This window comes from Leptodactylus fuscus, chromosome 8, assembly GCF_031893055.1.
Source record: "Leptodactylus fuscus isolate aLepFus1 chromosome 8, aLepFus1.hap2, whole genome shotgun sequence".
Lineage (NCBI taxonomy): Eukaryota > Metazoa > Chordata > Amphibia > Anura > Leptodactylidae > Leptodactylus > Leptodactylus fuscus.
Window position 1 is genome coordinate 14,895,082 of NC_134272.1, and position 18,582 is coordinate 14,913,663.

General features: G+C 44.3%; 3 protein-coding genes across 3 annotated transcripts in view; 1 reads left to right on the forward strand and 2 right to left on the reverse strand.

Annotated features, from left to right (window-relative positions):
* The window catches only part of FAM83G (family with sequence similarity 83 member G), a 28,695-nt gene extending 15,938 nt beyond the window's left edge, over nt 1–12,757 (forward strand). Inside the window, exons 3-5 of the mRNA XM_075285193.1 lie at nt 3,182–3,306; nt 3,544–5,062; nt 9,195–12,757. Of these exons, the coding sequence (XP_075141294.1) occupies nt 3,182–3,306; nt 3,544–5,062; nt 9,195–9,572 (2,022 nt within the window). The 3' untranslated portion in view covers nt 9,573–12,757. The remainder of the gene's footprint in view (nt 1–3,181; nt 3,307–3,543; nt 5,063–9,194) is intronic.
* Nucleotides 1–18,582, reverse strand: part of LLGL1 (LLGL scribble cell polarity complex component 1) — a 409,866-nt gene that overhangs the window by 250,553 nt on the left and 140,731 nt on the right. The window lies entirely within an intron of this gene.
* SLC5A10 (solute carrier family 5 member 10) overlaps nt 1–18,582 on the reverse strand; it is a 74,521-nt gene that overhangs the window by 45,299 nt on the left and 10,640 nt on the right. Inside the window, exons 6-9 of the mRNA XM_075285203.1 lie at nt 16,808–16,913; nt 15,015–15,095; nt 11,735–11,940; nt 8,709–8,844 (exon numbers count right to left, since the gene is read on the reverse strand). Coding sequence (XP_075141304.1) covers nt 8,709–8,844; nt 11,735–11,940; nt 15,015–15,095; nt 16,808–16,913 — 529 coding nt within the window. The remainder of the gene's footprint in view (nt 1–8,708; nt 8,845–11,734; nt 11,941–15,014; nt 15,096–16,807; nt 16,914–18,582) is intronic.

An 18,582-nucleotide genomic window follows, 5' to 3' on the forward strand; every position in this document is an offset into this window, starting at 1 on the left:
TCTATGTCCAGAGGGCAGGGTGTGGACTGCAATGTGTAGAATGTAGATGGGGAGGAGCGGGCACTGTTTGTTTGGGAGAGCAGGACTTTGTCATTTTTGGAGGAGGTGAAGCGCGTTCCCTCGGACAGGTCCACAATGTTAAGCTTCTGCTGCCTCTCTTATCAGGTGATACGTAAGTGCGGCGTCTCATCGTGAGGAATGACGCCATCTGTGCAGAAATCCATCTCAGTCTGACTGGCTATATGGACGCCATTTTGTCATATAGTTATTGTCTCATGTGAGTGCCTTGTATCATAGTCACGTATCGTGTGTACTTTTAGGATTTTTATGCCTATTCTGGGCACTTTGCCCACATTACCAAAACAAAATGGCCTTTATTTGTCAAAACTGAAAGAGAAACTGCCTTGTTGCTTCCAGTAACCAATCACAGCACAGCTCTCAATTTTCTATAGCAGTTTAAAAAATGAAAGCTGTGCTGTGATTGGTTGCCAAGGGTAACACAGAGGGTTTTGATAAATGAGGCCCACCAAGACAGTCTTGAATAAGAGCGACATTACAGATGTGGTAGCGGCGGCGGGCACCGCACATGGGCTGCCGGGCTATGCCTAGACTTTCCGTTACTTCAAGTGATATATGGGCTCATCCTATGTCCTGGCGTATAGGGTAAACAGAAGCCATAAACATGAACAAGTTAGGAAATGGATAGAGTTGCATATTAGGTGCAGTCTTTGGCCATAGTAAGGGGCATGTCAGGATGATGGGGCAAGTCAGTTGAGGGCCCACACCAGCAGGGGGCCCTGTCTTCCAGAGCGGTCAGGAATATGGCCATATTGTAATGGACGTGTCCCTGAAACATGGTCTGTGTGTTCGACGCACTTCCCGACTGTGGTTTGGCTGCACCAAAGTCATTGCATCCTACTGATCTACAAGGTTGTCAGTTCGAGTCTGATCACAGGTCTACTGTCCATTAGTTATTTGAGCATGGACACTAGACCTGGGGTTGGGTTTAGTTTGGTTCAGTCGTGGGCGTTGAGGGACATATGGCTGTCACATGTGTTCCCGAGCTGCACATGGATGACAGCTGCTCCTCTGTCCTGATACCTGTGTGATATATAAGCGGTATATGGCATGTGACTTATGGCCGGTATAGCGCACACCCTTGTTTAAGCGCTTACAAGCCTTGCAACTGTCAGAGCCGTCAATATAACAATAAATTCCTTGGATTATTTCTAGATAAGATTCCAGTGAAGGTAGAAAACATTGCCGCTTGTCATGTAATGCGCTTTATAAAATCTATGTATTATCAGAAGATTCTTTCTTGTATGGCATGCATGATCAGAGGACAGCTATTCCTCCCAAACCCTCCATATACCTGCACACTGGGCTCAATTATCCCCCATTACTCACAAGCACTATTCCGTTCACATGGGGGTAAAGGGAACCCCTGTTGTCAATATGTTGGGAGTCACTGTGTTTCAGACACTTATTATATATCCTGTGGAGATAGGTTTCTTAAAGGGATGTAGCCATAGAGAGTCCATAGTCTCATGGTTATATTGACGACGTTCCCATAAGACCCCTGAAATGAGCAGACCTGAAACTAATTAGTTATCACCTGCCTGTGCCCAACTTTTATCCTATGCCTGTATTGGGTGATATGGATAAGACAAGTGGGTGGAGCCTGATATGTATCTCCGCCCATAGGTGACATGGAATGATCGTCTTCAGTTGCTACAATGTAGAAACCACACATATATATGATTTATTTATACGTCCTCTCATTAGATATGGTATGTCGTACCTTCGTCCTCTGTTTAGATTTAAGGGCGAGTCGCCCATGACATCTGTAGAGACACAAGAATTAATAACACTCCATAGCCGAAGGGGACACCCTATCACGCAGGGACGCTCTGGTTTCAGGTCTGGTTACATAGTTATGACGACATATTTTTACAGGTTAACCCTTCTGCTGCTGTACAGCATACTTCTACAGGCACTTGGCACAATGGTGCACCCTCCTTTGTAAACAGATCTTCCCGTGTCGGATTACGACACCCGGTGGTATCATGTACATTTCCTCAGGGACCTATTGTGTCTCATTGTGACTCATCACTCCTATCTGACATGGGATGATAGGCGGAGAGGACGGGAACGGATGTTCGGCGTATATTTAGAACTTTAATTAAACGTCTTGATCACAACATTGATGGAACCGACCACGAGATGTTCGGAGACGTTTACTTAGATGTGGTTACAAGTCGTCTCATTGTAAGAGAGAAATATTTAACCGTAACGTGACCATACGCTGAAGAGTAAAGTCAGCTGAGCTTGCGAATTTCGGTGGGACTGGTTGACTTTCTTATGCGTGGGGGGGTTTGCCAATGGAGGAATGAAGGATTTGACGTGTTGGATATTAACATGCTCGATCCCTTGTCCCCTGAAAGATAAGCCTACTCTCCTCTCACCATTTAAGATGCATGCTTGGCCGAACCGAGAGTGCATGTGTATGGGGAAGATCCGAACTAATAGTTGTCAGTCTTTGAAGGTGTATGGCCAGCTCTAGAGTCGGGGAACAACAAGATTATTCTTTATGCTCTCAATACTAAATATTCTACATAGATCAAATCGATGGTATATCTTTATATGCCCTCACAAACTGCAGCTATTCCCCCAGCACTGAGAAAAACACCCCTAATCTGTGAACCATAGACACCCTATAAGGTCCAGGTATCATGGGTATGGGATCCCTCCTCTGTACATTACAAAGTGGCCCAAACCCACCAATTTTGGCTATGTTCACATCTCTGGCTATGTTCCTATTCTGACCCTGAGGGGTCTGGCAGCATTTGACGCCCCTTTGCCTACCGATAACACATGCATACTCGGCAAGCGTCGAGAGACTTTCTGTAAGATCACTTCCAGCTCCTGCAGACTTGACTAGTCCCCACATTATACAGAATTCATTTCCAGATGTGTCCCTCCTTGCCGGGTTGTGTAACACTTTCTATAGACTCTGTAAACGATCCTGCGTTGGTGGCGTCGATCCAGGTCATTTGTATGGTACGCTTAGTCATTTCACATGACATCCTGTTTTCTTTTCAGATTCATTGTCGTTCTGCCCCACGCTTCTCGAATCCACCAAATTAACCTATTCTTTTTTTTTTTTTCCATTATTTTGCAGAACCTCAGAGTCCGTAGTGTCGGGGGATCAGAGTTTTACACCCGATTTTGCACCAAGTTCAAGGGATCTCTGGGACAGAAGTTCATGTTTGTGGACGGAGATAAAGCGATGTGTGGGTCTTACAGGTAAGGAGATACAAGTACGACTGCGGAGGGTGGGGGTAGTAGTAGATGTATTAGATCACAATGGGTGTGGCAATACATTGATCAGTCATAACATTAAAACCACTGACAGGCGGAGTCAGTAACTGGTTATCTGTAGACAATGGCGCGGTTTTGGGAAAAAACGTTATACGGGGGGGTATACACTATATGTACTAATCCTGCTAAAATGCTAACTTTTATTTAACCTTTGCCTTCTAGCTTCACCTGGTCGGCTGCGAGGATTGACCGAAATCTGATCACTGTGCTTTCTGGCCAAGTCGTGGAGAGCTTTGACCGTCAATTCCAAGAACTTTATCTCCTGTCCAAAGGAGTCAGTCTAAAAAATGTACCTATGGAAAATGAACCAGAACCGGAGCCAGTGATACAAACTGTCTCCATACCCACTGGACCCACAGAATCCATTGCCAAGAAGCTAATTAATCCCAAATATGCCCTGGTTAATGTCAAGAGTGCCAGCGACACAGGCAAAGATTCCAAGCAGGAACCGGAGATCGCCAAGAAGATTCCCGTCAAACCACGAGCATCTGCGTTTGAGCATCCGTTAGACAATCATCATATCCATCCAGCTCTGCAAGACATGGAAAGAGCTGATATGTTTGAGTATCTACCCACGTGGGTAGAGCCCGACCCCGAGCCTGGTAGCGATATCTTAGGCTATATTAATATTATTGACCCCAACATCAGGAACGCACAACCCTCTCAGATGAACCGAATCAAGATTCGAGACACGACTCAAGCCACAGCAGATTTCTTGCAGCAGACCAGAGAGAATGAGAAGATGAAGCAACAACAGGAGAGTCCATCTTCAAGCAGGAACCCCTCCAGGCAACCTAGCCAAACTCAAGAAACCAGTCAAATCAAGAGCAACCCAAACCAAGAGCAGTCAAGACTAGAGAAGTCCAAGGAGCATAGCAGTGGTCATCCTTCCAGACAGACCAGTCAAGAAAGTCCTAAGAAGAGTAGTGTGTCAAAACAGGATAGCCATGATGGATTTTCCTTAAGTAGAGCGCCGACTGAAACTTCGACGGTGAAAAATGACACAAGAAAGCAGCCAGACGAAAAATCAGTCAGCTCTGAAGTTCAGGCGGTACCTTCATCACCACGGCCCCCAGAAGGCATCGCAGCTTTAGCTACAAATGTTCACCTTTTGCACAGGAACATAACTGGTGACAAGCCACCTCCAGTGCCAAAGCCTAGGACAATGCAAGTCACAGACTTCATCAGCATGAAGAACGCCCTAAACGCTAAATCTCTTAAATCCAGCACGTCGATAGAAGAAAACACTGTGCCTTCTGTCAACGGGGTGGACGCCGAAGGAAGGGAAGCCGAAGAGATAGACCTCCTCATTGAAAATGGACCTAATGACAACGATCAAGACGAAGATGACGCCGGCATGTTCAGGCCGAGCCCCGGAGAATATTCATCCAGCGGCTCCGGTTCTCTACCTCCATCCAACGCTTCCTCCATGTCAGAGGAATTATATCCATCGACATCCCTGCAAAGGAGGAGTTCCGAACGAATCCCTAATGGAGATCGTCCTCCGCTTCACAGGAAGCTCAGTGATAGCCACATTAGTAGGGGGAACTTCTTGGGTCATACCTTGATGGAAATGAATCCTCAGGAAAATGGCAAGAAGAGAACCATGCTGGAGGACTATGTCCTATCTAGTAACTCCTTACAAAGGAAAGACCGAATTTATCCTTTGGACCCTTCTCAGGTGTGTATTGATGTCAACGATGGTCGTCTTCCATTGTCCGATATGGCGGATGATTCGTAGAATGTACTTTATTTAATATTGACGGGTTTTAACTAATGAAGTTGACTTCATCTGCCCCTTAAATAGAAGCCTTACGACCAATTGACCATCTCAGGTCCACTTGTCTATGGATGGACATGTTGGTGGAGCTGCAGTGGTCAACCTTACATTGTACGGACTATCTACATGTTGTAGACAAGTTCTTTTCTGAATGTCTGTATTTTAATGGGTGCTCTGACTTTAGTCATGGCCGCTCTGACCTCGGCCTTAGGATTTTAAGAGAAACTATGAAGCTGTATATTTGGTACAATTGCACAATGGGACTATGGTTGGCGGATATCCTTTCAAACTTCAGTATTATACCAGAAATAAGTCAATGGCCGTGTACATACGATGGGACTCTCATGGTTGGTGTTGACAATAGTAACCAATCGGATCACTGCATCCATTTGGCCCAAACGTCTGGTTTTCCGTACGCTCTCTACACTCCTCTCCACAAATTTTACAGTATAAATCTACATAAAAAGTTGAGTAATTTAGCAAAATACTGTTTTTGTTCCAGTTTTGAGTTCATGTTATTTTCTTCATTCAGAATTCTGCAACAGTTTAGTTCCTCCCCACTGTCATACAAGTGACAAGGGGGAGGAGCTAGCGGAATCTGTTGCTAGGACAGATTCCTTCCAGCAACAAATGCACTGTAGCGGTGCTTTCCAACTGCTGTGAAGTTTGAATGCAGCTTTAGATCTGAATGGAGTAGAAAGCATGAAGATACACAGAAATGGCTAAAAGATCGGTAAAGCGATTGATAGACAGAATTGCTCTGCGTTTTTTTGTAGATTTTAACTGCGGGTTGGAATAAATTGATGTCTAAAAGTGGAATGTTCTCTGAGTAATGCACTTCTTCTATGCTGCCTGACAGGTTTAGGATAAGAATGTTTACATAAAACCAATAAAATGGCCGCCCTCTGGATCTTCTGATGTTTCCGAGCCTTTCTTTAAGCTAAAGCTGCCTGCGGGCGGAAATCCCTGAACAATACCTACAATGATATTTCCCTGACTCCACAGCAGCTGGAGGCTAATGTCTATGTCCCCGTATTGTATAGCATGTGTCCAGATGGTCTACCGGTCCCAGCATTCATTGCTCTGGTCGTCAGACTAGCTAGTCCTGAAAATGGGCCTCACGTGTGAGAACGGGTAGAGATGGGAGCGGGAGGATCCATAGAACAGTAAATAGTTCCTACAGATGACGACTTCCCTAAGCTATGGGTGAGGCTGGCACATTAGGAGACCTCTGCCCGCCGTTTCTGCCCTGAGCTGCACACTGCGTTCCTGTTTACAATGGCACATAATCATCTCTTATTTCATTTTTTTATTATTGAGAGTTTGTATACACCTGCTTGGGCATGTTGCAGGGATGGTGGTTATCTTGGCAGCGTCTTGTGCCCTGTCTCTGTTACTTTTAGTCAAAGTCTGGTCTTGTTATATATTTATTTCTCATCCTGGTGTCTTTTTATATGGCCAATGAGTCTTGGGGCCCCTTAAACACCAGGGCCCAGGTTCGCTACTTCTGCAACCCCTATAGAGGCAATTAATAAAAATATCAATGGGGTCTATAAGAGTCCTCCATTATGGTGTGTAACATACCCTATAATGTACCTGAATACTCCGTTCCTCTATGCAGACCCTCTAATGATGACTGATACCCCACATTGCAAAACTGATGCACTTCTAGCAAAGTCTTGGGGTGCCCTGAGCAGTAAGGCGAGGCAAGCAAATATTCGCTCATAGGGGAACGCTTTCAACCGAGTAATAATATATCGCTATTGTATGCCATCACGTGATTGGTGGAAATCTGATCTCTGGGACCCCAACTGATCCAGATAATGAAGAAATCAGAGCTGCACAACCTTCACAATTTTAGGAGGCATTCACATGGAGTAAAGTGGCGCTGATTCTGCCACGATAACTCGTGGCAGAATCAGCACTGATAAAAAAGACTCCCATTGATTTCAATGAGTTCCGCGCGGAAAACAGAACCCATTGATGTCAATGGGAGTCTTTTTTTTATCAGCGCTGATTCTGCTGCGAGTTATCATGGCAAAATCAGCGCCACTTTCCTCCATGTGAATGCCCTCGAACGCTGAATATTGGAGGTCCTGTTCACCCAGTTGTGCAGGGACCTATGACCACCCCTATTCACATTGATGGAGCCGTTCTCTGCTTGTGTAGGTTTATAAAGGGCCATGGTGCTTAATTCTTCAGATTGGTGGGGGTCCCGGAGGACAGACCCCCACCATAATGTAGTATTGGCATAAACATCACGTTATGAGATAGTAATACCCCCACTAAGGGAATCCCCCATGGCCCGTAAATTTCACAACACAGGCAGTATAATAATAATTAGAGATGAGCGAGTACTGTTCGGATCAGCCGATCCGAACAGCACGCTCACATAGAAATGAATGGACGTAGCCGGCACGCGGGGGGTTAAGCGACCGGCCGCCGTCAAAGCCGAAGTACCAGGTGCATTCATTCATTTCTATGGAGCGTGCTGTTCGGATTGGCTGATCCGAACAGTACTCGCTCATCTCTATTAATAATCCGGTATTAGGATTATTTTTGGCCACAGGTTTGCAGGTAATTGACACTACAGATTTCATGGATTAAAAGATGTAATTCCGTTATGACATGTGATAAAATTCTCCCGCTGCGTTGTTAGCACGCCCAGAATGACTTCCATAGAAAGGATGTATAAAGGCGTCTGGTTTATGACTTAGTGAGAAATGGCGTTTGATGATTTCCTTCCGACCTCTCTAAGGATCACTTGCCGCTTTCACACCCTTCCTGGTGATTTAAGGCTTTACACGTCCCAGAGAACAATACTTGTGTGACACAGGTTATCATGACTTTTTATACTGGTGACTTTTCAATAGGCAATTTGGGTTTTGTGTAAATCATCAAAAATAGATTTTCATTTACGACACTTTTGTAGCATAAAAGATGGCAAAAATCTTGAAGTTGGAGGAGATTTTTGCGTAGACACAAGGATCCCGGGATGATGTTCCTAATTCATGACAGGGCCTAGCCTTGTCGTGAATTAAGCACGTCCTCCACTGGTGCAGGGGCCATAAAAACCAGAGCACAATACGCCAGTCTTTAGGAATCCCCCCACCTCTTTTGTGTTTCAATTTCTTTGCATTTTCAAGATCTCTGCTTGCTGTCAGTGAGTAGGAGCATTCTAGTTTATTTACACTCCTATTCTGAAACCTATACAAGCCCAATAGTTCTCACAGCTGAGGGTTTGTTACAATTACAACCAGTTCCTATGGAGCAGGTCCTATACCTGATCGTAATTGTAGCTCTGTCAATGCATGTAAAATATCACTGAGGATTAGGATGTTTTAGATTGCCCTAAAATGTAGCCTACCTGTCATGTCTTACACAGTATGAGAAGCCATTTTGATTGTCTATTAAATATGAGATAAGGATCCTGAGAGACATGGCTGCCTCTGTTGTTCTAATGTGACAGGTACGCCTTAAACGATACTATAAAAAAAGAAAAATAATCAAGGACCGCATAGCAAATTGCCATGGTTGCCCATCCTACCTGGGTACAGAGCCCGGCTGATCATTCCTGGCATGATGATAAAGATCATGGGTAACATTTTCAGATAACTGGCAAGGATAGACCCGGCTTTCGCATGGCTTAAGCTCTTGGCTGAGAGCGACCTCTGAACGATGACCTGATGAGCAAGAATCCAGACAAGTTAGCCATGAGGGGACATGACAATATACCACCTAAATGCCAACTTATAACACTATAATTATTCATTATGTGCTGCCCCCTAGTGACAAAATAGGTATGTCTCCATATACACAGATGCATTGTGACGAACACTGCACCTGTGTCATACAGCGTCTTATAGATCTGACTCCTGTATATCAGCATGGTATAGCAGAGCCTTGAGTATGCTGCATGTTAATGCTCTTCTGGGGTGGGGTCTGTGTATAAGGGGAGGGCGATCACTGACTACTAAATACTCTATTTACACATCTATACTAACCCCCTATCCTTCTCTTCCTGCTCTTCAAGGGGAAACCACATTTCCATTACAATACAAACGGCCCCAGCGGAGGACTCGACAGGTTCCATTCCCATCCTGACACCAGAAGCATAGGCAAGGGCAGGGTCAAGAAGGAGAGCATGGAAGGTCCTGGAGCATACCGTCAGCTAAATACAAGGTCTGACAGCCAGGGGGCGAGATCAGGATACTGGAACGGCAAGGACTATGGAGGCAGCTATACCAGTCCGCTTTCTCATAGTCCTGCACCAGCCGACACCGCGAGCACACCATTTGGAATTCCCTATTCTAAGCTGTCCCAAGCCAAACATCTGAAGAACAAGATAGGAGCCAGCAGCCTGGACTCTCGAAGAAGGGGGCATGGCATCCCCGGACACAAGGACCTTTAAATAAGCTCTCATGAGAAGTGGCGTTTCTTTTCCGTAGTCCTTTATAAAGGGCCCAGGTTCATACTGGCGTGTCGCCATACTGAGCGGGCTGTGTGCTGTATACTATGACCAGTGGTCGGGTAATGCCAGCTGGGGTGTAATACGGTTCCTGGAATAAGCCATTGGTGTGCTGCTCGGCCTGACTGAGCCAGAGGTGCCTGCGCGCCCCAGAGGTGCATGTGCTTGGTGAGGCTTGGGGATTACTTATGATGGCCATCGCTGCTGGGGCTGCAGGGTCTTCTGCTCTGTTTACATTCTTATGTTTGGAGACGCTATGCATTTTACTAATATTATAGGGTTAACCCTTGGTGGGTCTAGTCACCCACTTTCTGACAGGGGACCGTAACCACTTGAATATGTGGCAGATATTTGTTGTGTGGGTGAGCGTTAGTTTAGAGTGTAATGAGAAAGTTTAAGAAAGTGACTTAAAGGGGCACTCTGACGGCAGCATCTGTCCCTTTAAGAAAATGAGTAGGTATAAAGTGCACCTTCTAAATACACACAGCCGTAAGCAGCCATATTTGTGAATACCTCCTGAGACAAACTATGTGCGCTGGGTGTTTACCCAATCTTTCATAACCATGCACATGCCATTTTATTTTTTTCCATCCAAGGGGTCTCATCATAGTCAACCCCTTTAATAAAAAATGGTTTCTTGACATGACTACTCTGTGGGCGCCATGATAGTTGTGCTGCTCTTGTCTTCAGGATTACAAAATGGCTTCCTCCACTGTCTGTAGATGCACTTGGTTTATTTTTTTGTCACTTTGATGGTAACTGCAAGTGTTAGCATTTTTAGACCACCTACGGTGGCGTTCGTTCTCTTCTCCATTTTAGCGATGCGAGTTCTCTGAGAGGGTGCGATGACCATCCAAAATGGCGACTGTTAATAAGTCTGTTAAGCTTTTACGTTCTCTCCACCTGGTTAATTTCCGATTTAGTTTACAGTTTAGCTGTATGTATGTGAATATGTAACTTTATGTATATATGTGTGTATGTATGTATGTATATACTAGTCCGGGGTGTGCAGACTATTGCAACTCACAGGGTACAAAACTCAGATGTACCTCATTACCTAAGACATCCCTAAGGCTTCATTGACACTTGTTTCGGTGCTACTTGGCCGCTGTGGTATTTCCGTATTCATGTTACATTACATAGAATGGGATTATAAGAAGTCCTGTTCACACTATGCAGCACATGCCACGTGTTTTTTAGGACATGCTACATACAGCGGCCTAGCCTATCCCTCATGTCTTATGACTTCCTACGTGGTAAAAAAAAACACAGTACAGGGATTGCGGTTCCCCATAGAACCGGTACATTTCCTAAAATGGCTTCTTTCTGTGAAAAAAAATGAGCGCCAATGATACGAGACAATTTTTCCGTTGTGCTAATAATAGGCGTCTTACGCCATTATATCTACACATTAATGGCAGCCATATTGGGCTGATATTCCGTTACTCCATATTGAGCATTCAATACATTAGGCCTTATACCAGGGTTGCCTATAGGAACCAATCAGATTCCAGCTTTTATTTGTCCATCAAAGGTTATGAAATGAAAGAAGTGATGTGATTGGTTGCTATGGGCAGCTTTACCTGGTGAAGGTGTTATCCATAGCAACCAATCAGCTCACTGCTTTTAGATTAAAATCTGCCGTGAATAAATAGAAGCTGAAATCTGATTGGTTGCTACAGGCAATGGCTCCATTCTATGGTGCCAGGCCGTAACAGGCGCTGCTTGCTGCCATTTATAGGCGAGGTGACTCATAGGCCATGCCCTCTCGGTAAATATGGCACACCAAACTCATGCCGGAAATGTTTTGCCAGTATTACCTGAGAGCATTTGTTGCTAGTTCCTTGCACAAAATGGTTGCTCTGTTCCTTGTACAAAATGGCTGCCTGTACCTCTTGTATATAGTGGATAATTACTTAATGTTCTGTTTCGGGTAGGCCCAATGTGATTGTGTCACGTACCACCTCCTACACGTATACAGGACATGACCATACGATCACCTCAGGCCTACACAACAACAGGAAGCACCAACGCATAAGAGGGCAATATGATATGACCACAACATGGCCGCCAGGTGATGTATACAGTCCTTACGGTTTCATTACCTGATCTGTGCACCAATACCAGGCGGCGAGGATGGTTAACCCAAACGTCATCCCTGGCCAAGGAAGGTCACCATTGACCGGATCACGGAAAAGATGCATGGCGTCAGAGCGGGGAAGGTGGCAGGTGGTATTCGGGACAATCAGGGACGGGATGGCGGCAGCGTACCAACTTTCTAGATTTTGGTAGCCTCCGATTTTATTGAACGCTATAAAGACAAAAACATATGTAAAGGGTTACACACTAAAACGGATTTTGTCCCCTTCCCCGAGACTTGGCAGCCATTTTGTGGAAAATATCTGTGACAAATTCAACTGATGACATCATGATGAACGATCGGTGGATCATACGTGGGCGACATTTCTCAAAATAGGAGGAGTTGCCCATAGACACTAATACGAGGCAGCTTTCAGTTTTCCAGAGCTGAGCTCTGATACTTTGCTATGGGCAACAACACTACTAAAGAAGGCCTACTGAGCTGACAAAATGGCGGCTATAACCATTTGGCGCACGTTTATGTGGATAAAAACTCCCTTGTCATTGTAACTCGTGATGTCTGTTGGTAAATACACAGAGTCCATTATGTTCTGTCTGAGAGGATTAAATCCACTTGTGTCAGGTGAACGCTTGGCGGTCGGCCATGTTACTGTATCTGACATCCACGATTGTCTGGGGACAATTCTCTGATACCATTTAGTTCTAAAAGCCCCGGAGCTGTATTGTGTGAGAACAAATGGCTTCTAATATGGCGGCTGATGACTGAGACCAAAGAGATGTCTGAATGTGTGCGTAAACTAAAATGGCTGCTCGTTCTGCAATTTACATCCCATATGTTGTAATGGATGGAAAAGATAATTCTCATTTTCCTGTAAGTTTAGGCAGATTTTTTCTCAAGCACCAAAGATCAGCAGAAAATGTTCTCTTGGTTTCTCAGGTTCCAGCTGTGACAATCTGCAAAGACCGAAGACTATTTTTGTATGTTGTTAAATGGTTTTTAAGCTATGTTAAATATATACTGTATTTAATACCGCGTCCTGCGTGACCTCATTTATATTAACCGCTGCTATTATAACAAGTAGGAGGTAAAACAACCACAAAACATTGTTAAATCTGTGTGGGAGTCCGACATACTGTCCCCTGTCTCAGCCAAACATCATGGAGCAGATGACAGATGAAGAGTTAATGCCTTCAGTGATGTCACAGTACAGGGATAATACACACAGTGATGTCACGGTACAGAGATAATACACACAGTGATGTCACGGTACAGGATAATACACACAGTGATGTCACGGTACAGGGATAATACACACAGTGATGTCACGGTACAGAGATAATACACACAGTGATGTCACGGTACAGGGATAATACACACAGTGATGTCACGGTACAGAGATAATACACACAGTGATGTCACGGTACAGAGATAATACACACAGTGATGTCACGGTACAGGGATAATACACACAGTGATGTCACGGTACAGAGATAATACACACAGTGATGTCACAGTACAGGGATAATACACACAGTGATGTCACAGTACAGAGATAATACACACAGTGATGTCACAGTACAGAGATAATACACACAGTGATGTCACAGTACAGAGATAATACACACAGTGATGTCACAGTACAGGGATAATAGACACAGTGATGTCACAGTACAGAGATAATACACACAGTGATGTCACAGTACAGGATAATACACACAGTGATGTCACAGTACAGAGATAATACACACAGTGATGTCACAGTACAGGATAATACACACAGTGATGTCACAGTACAGGGATAATACACACAGTGATGTCACAGTACAGGGATAATACACACAGTGATGTCACAGTACAGGATAATACACACAGTGATGTCACAGTACAGGATAATACACACAGTGATGTCACAGTAAAGGGATAATACACACAGTGATGTCACAGTACAGAGATAATACACACAGTGATGTCACAGTAAAGGGATAATACACACAGCGATGTCACAATACAGATTTATTAGACACAGCATTGGCAGGATACACCCTTGCCTTAATCTATATACATACGTAGATGACTTTCAGCGCAGTTTCCAGGATCACACTTTCGCCGTGCTCTCCGTCGTTCAAATCTGCCGTGGGACCCGAACGAAGAAGAGCCTACTTGCTAAAACAGCTGTTACCCGCAGACACCCATGTAACCGGCAGAGAGATAAGTCCTTTGTGCAAAACTTTTCTATCAGTGACGATTTTCAGCGGAATCTGTAAGAGTCTCATATTGGGCCCCTGATGCCGATGTGAACGCGGCCTAATATCCTGTACATACAATGTATACACTGGGATTTCTCCTGTAATGTACATTACGTGGACACAAAGGTCCCTATTACACCTCCCCAATGTACACTTCTGGCTTTCATTCAGCAGTATCTCACAAGGAGTATTACTACAGATTGCGCTGTTCCATTCATAGCCATATAGACATATACGTGGGTGCCTATGGGTGATGAAACCCCATAAGTGCAAGTGTTAGATCAGCTATGACCACAGTCCAGATCACTCTCTACCCTTGTGGATCTGCAACATACATGACGTCTCGTCTCCATGTATACACACAGTATATCGGGTCACTCTCCGGGGTGATCGAAGTCAATGATGTTTTGCATGTTCACATGGAGTTCTCATAGTCAGGACTTTCCTGTTTTAATCCAAATACAGCGACCTATAACAGCTCTGCTTATGTCACTGAGTACCCATGGAGTGGACATCTTAATGCAAATCCTGCAAAATAAAGCAGGTGCCATGTGCAAATACCTCTTTGTGTGTTTCTTCCCAATGCAAAATCTCCGGCAGGATACAGGAGCAAATAAACAGAAGGGTCACGTGGTGACATCATCACATACTAATGTCCAGCATGTACACATCAGTGCAGATAGGGGGGGCCCTTCTCTGATTCCTCCAACTCCCTAATTCCGGGAACTAAACCAGATTCTTGTCCTTCGTCATCTCCCAACTAGAGATGAGCGAACACTGTTTGGATCAGCCGATCCGAACAGCACGCTCCCATAGAAATGAATGGAAGCACCTGGCACGCAGACTTTGCTGGCGGCCGGCCGCTTAACCCCCCCGCGTGCCGGCTGCTTCCATTCATTTCTATGCGAGCGTGCGGTGAGTGTGCTGTTCGGAACGGCTGTTCCGAACAATGTTCGCTCATCTCTACTCCCAACCCATGGGGTCAATGTCATCTCTAGCAGATCCCTCTATGGTGGGTCAATACAGTCTTGAGTTTACCTGTGATGGTCAGGATAATGGCGCCCACAATCATGATCACCGTCTGTAGTGCATCGGTGTAGATGACGGCAGCCAGACCGCCTGAAAAACAACATGGAAGATACACAGTGGATATATACATGAGTGTAGACGTGTCAGGTATAGTATGCGGATCCTTTATAAAACAGGTAGGGGATTAATACTTAAGAATGAATGAACACAGGACGAGATCAGTGGTGCGTTATATTCAGGTCCACCCACGGATGCCCTCACTGGCCAGTAATTCTGCACTTTCTACAAGACCATGCGCCAATTTGGAAGCTCCTCTCATTTTATGAGGCAAATCCATAATAGAATTGTAAAACAGGACTGTATTTCATGTGTAGTGTAACGTTACTGAATTTCTTTCTGACATTTATTGTGAAGTTATGTGCTCCCCTCCAGAGCACTGACCTCAGCTTTGGTTCTCTGATGCCCACAATGTGTCTGGTATGAACTGGAGGTCAAACTCACAATGCAAGTCTATTAAAGCCTACACAGACCAGCAGGGTGAGTTTTACCACCTGTTCATACAGGAAACACTATGTGCAACAGAGGCCCAAAGAAGAGGTAATTGCTCCGGTGGGGATCACATAACTTCACAATAAATCTATCAGTAAGACATTCAGTAACATTTCACAAAAGGCTCATTGTGTAGTATAATTTTTCCCATAGATTTGCATTGCGAGTTCTTCTAACTGATCATACAGAAAACACTGTGTGTATCAGAAGAGCGGAGAGGAGGTCAGTGCTCTGGAATGGAGCATCTAGCGTAACAATAAATCTGTCTGTAAGTTATTCAGGTACAATACGCTACACAAAGGCTCATTGTGTAATATATTGTTTCCCGCAGACCTGCATTGTGAGTTTGATCTCCAGTTCATACAGGAAATAGTGTGGGCATCAGAGGACCAAAGATGAGGTCAGTGCTCTGGAGGAGAGCACATAACTTCTCAATAAACCTGCCAGTAAGTTGTAATAAGTTTGCTTGTAGTGTTTTATTAGGTCTGGTTCACATTTGCATCAGTAATCCGTTCGGGGGAGTCCACATGGGGACCCCCCGAATGGACTGCCAATCGCATTGGCAAGCGGTGTGCAGTGAAAACACATGGACCCCATAGACTATAATGGGGTCCGTGTGCTTTTTGTACGGTCTCCGCACGAGGCATGCGGACAGGAAAGTAGATCGTGCACTATGTTTCTGTCCGCATGTTCCATGCGGAGGCCATGTGGAAAGCACATGGACCTCATTGTAGTCTATGGGGTCCGTGTGTTTTCACTGCAGGGGAGGGGTCCCCAAGCGGACTAACCTGAACGGATTACTGATGCAGATGTGAACCAGGCCTAATAAAACACTACAAGCAACCTTATATTCAAGGAGTGGGGACAAACAAAAAAAAAATGACTGGCGTTCAGGATGTCCAGGATTATTTTCTTCCTTCTAGAGGAGAGCTATTTTGCATACAGTTTTCCCATGAAGTAATACCTGTAAGACTCCAGCTGGATCTTCTCATTAAGTATCTATACACCCTTGGATACAGGATTAGAAACACATGATTAGCTCCAAAAACAGCTCCACACCTGTCAAAGGGATTTATCTGGAATTTCAGCTCAGCAACATTAAATTAAGACGCAATACTAAAAACAAACTGTGCACAGGTGTGGTGCTGTTCTTAAAATAAAGTAGCTATGATTTTCTGATCCCCTATACTAGGGTATGGGGGATCAGAAACATTTAGGGTCATCAGTTTGAACAGTAGTGTCGTATGTCTTACCTGCGATGGTGTACATTGCAGTCACCACCAGCATCAGCACTGTGGACAGGTAGAGGTTCCAGCCCAAACACACCTGTACAAATAGAGCCCCCGAATATAGGTCCGTCTGCAAGCCAAAATACAGAGAAGGATTTAGAAGACATTAGGGTTTGCAAGCCTCAGACCATCCAGAGCTGAACTCATAATACTGCTAGTAGTTACAGGAATCAAAACCGGATAAATAATGTAATGTATGTACACAGTGACTGTACCAGCAGAATAGTGAGCGCAGCTCTGGAGTATAATACAGGATAAGTAATGTAATGTATGTACACAGTGACTGCACCAGCAGAATAGTGAGCGCAGCTCTGGAGTATAATACAGGCTATAACCCAGGATCAGTACAGGATAAGTAATGTAATGTATGTACACAGTGACTGTACCAGCAGAATAGTGAGCGCAGCTCTGGAGTATAATACAGGATAAGTAATGTAATGTATGTACACAGTGACTGTACCAGCAGAATAGTGAGCGCAGCTCTGGAGTATAATACAGGATGTAACTCAGGATCAGTACAGGATAAGTAATGTAATGTATGTACACAGTGACTGTACCAGCAGAATAGTGAGCGCAGCTCTGGAGTATAATACAGGATAAGTAATGTAATGTATGTACACAGTGACTGTACCAGCAGAATAGTGATCGCAGCTCTGGAGTATAATACAAGATAAGTAAAGTAATGTATGTACACAGTGACTGTACCAGCAGAATAGTGAGTGCAGCTCTGGAGTATAATACAGGATAAGTAATGTAATGTATGTACACAGTGACTGTACCAGCAGAATAGTGAGCGCAGCTCTGGAGTATAATACAGGATGTAACTCAGGATCAGTACAAGATAAGTAATGTAATGTATGTACACAGTGACCTAACATTATTTGTATAATAATTCTATATATGAACTCTACAACGGGTTCAGAAGTCTCCTTTTAGCCTTTATGATGGAATGCTACATGTGGAAGTGTACGGATAATCTGTACCTAAAAGTCTCTATGCTATTTTTCTACCTTTATCTTTTTCCACATATCTGTCATATATCATAGATATGTTGTCTGAGCAAAGTTCAAAGTTTGCAGTGAGCAGTATATCCTGGTACATCCATAATAGGATCCTCTTAAAGTTTATAATCAGCATCATTGTAAATAAAATTAAAAAAAATTAAATCAGAAAATTACTTGGACTGTGGTCAAAAATCGTGCCATTTTGCATGCATGGGCAGGAGTCTTGGCTTGTGTTCTTCATAATGGTGCTCCCTCCCCCCTATCACAGCATGCAAATCGCAGCAAAAAAGAGAAGCTGCAGCTGCCGCCCCCTCCTCTCCCCTCCTCATTCAAGGTGAACTTTTTGGTAACTGGGGAGGTATTTGAACGCTTTAGAATTTTTTTCTGTCTAGATTAAGGGATTTCTTTGACAATATGTAACCATATATAAATCGGAATTATCGTGTAATATCACATGAACCACCCCAAGCATCATATTACACAGTGCAATGGATGCGAGACATGAATTCTGTCTCAACCTGTTATACGTAACACAAAATGGCACTGAATAATGCAGACACGCAAGACAATATGTCCTGCGCTTATACATATATATATGACGGGTGTGTCCAGACATCTGAAATAAAAGACATCTAAATACCACAACAGGGCGTGAAACAGTACCCCGAAAACAAGGCTGCGTGTGAAAGGAAAAGCAAAGTCATCAGCAGGTAAACATCTGTGTCATCAGCAGGT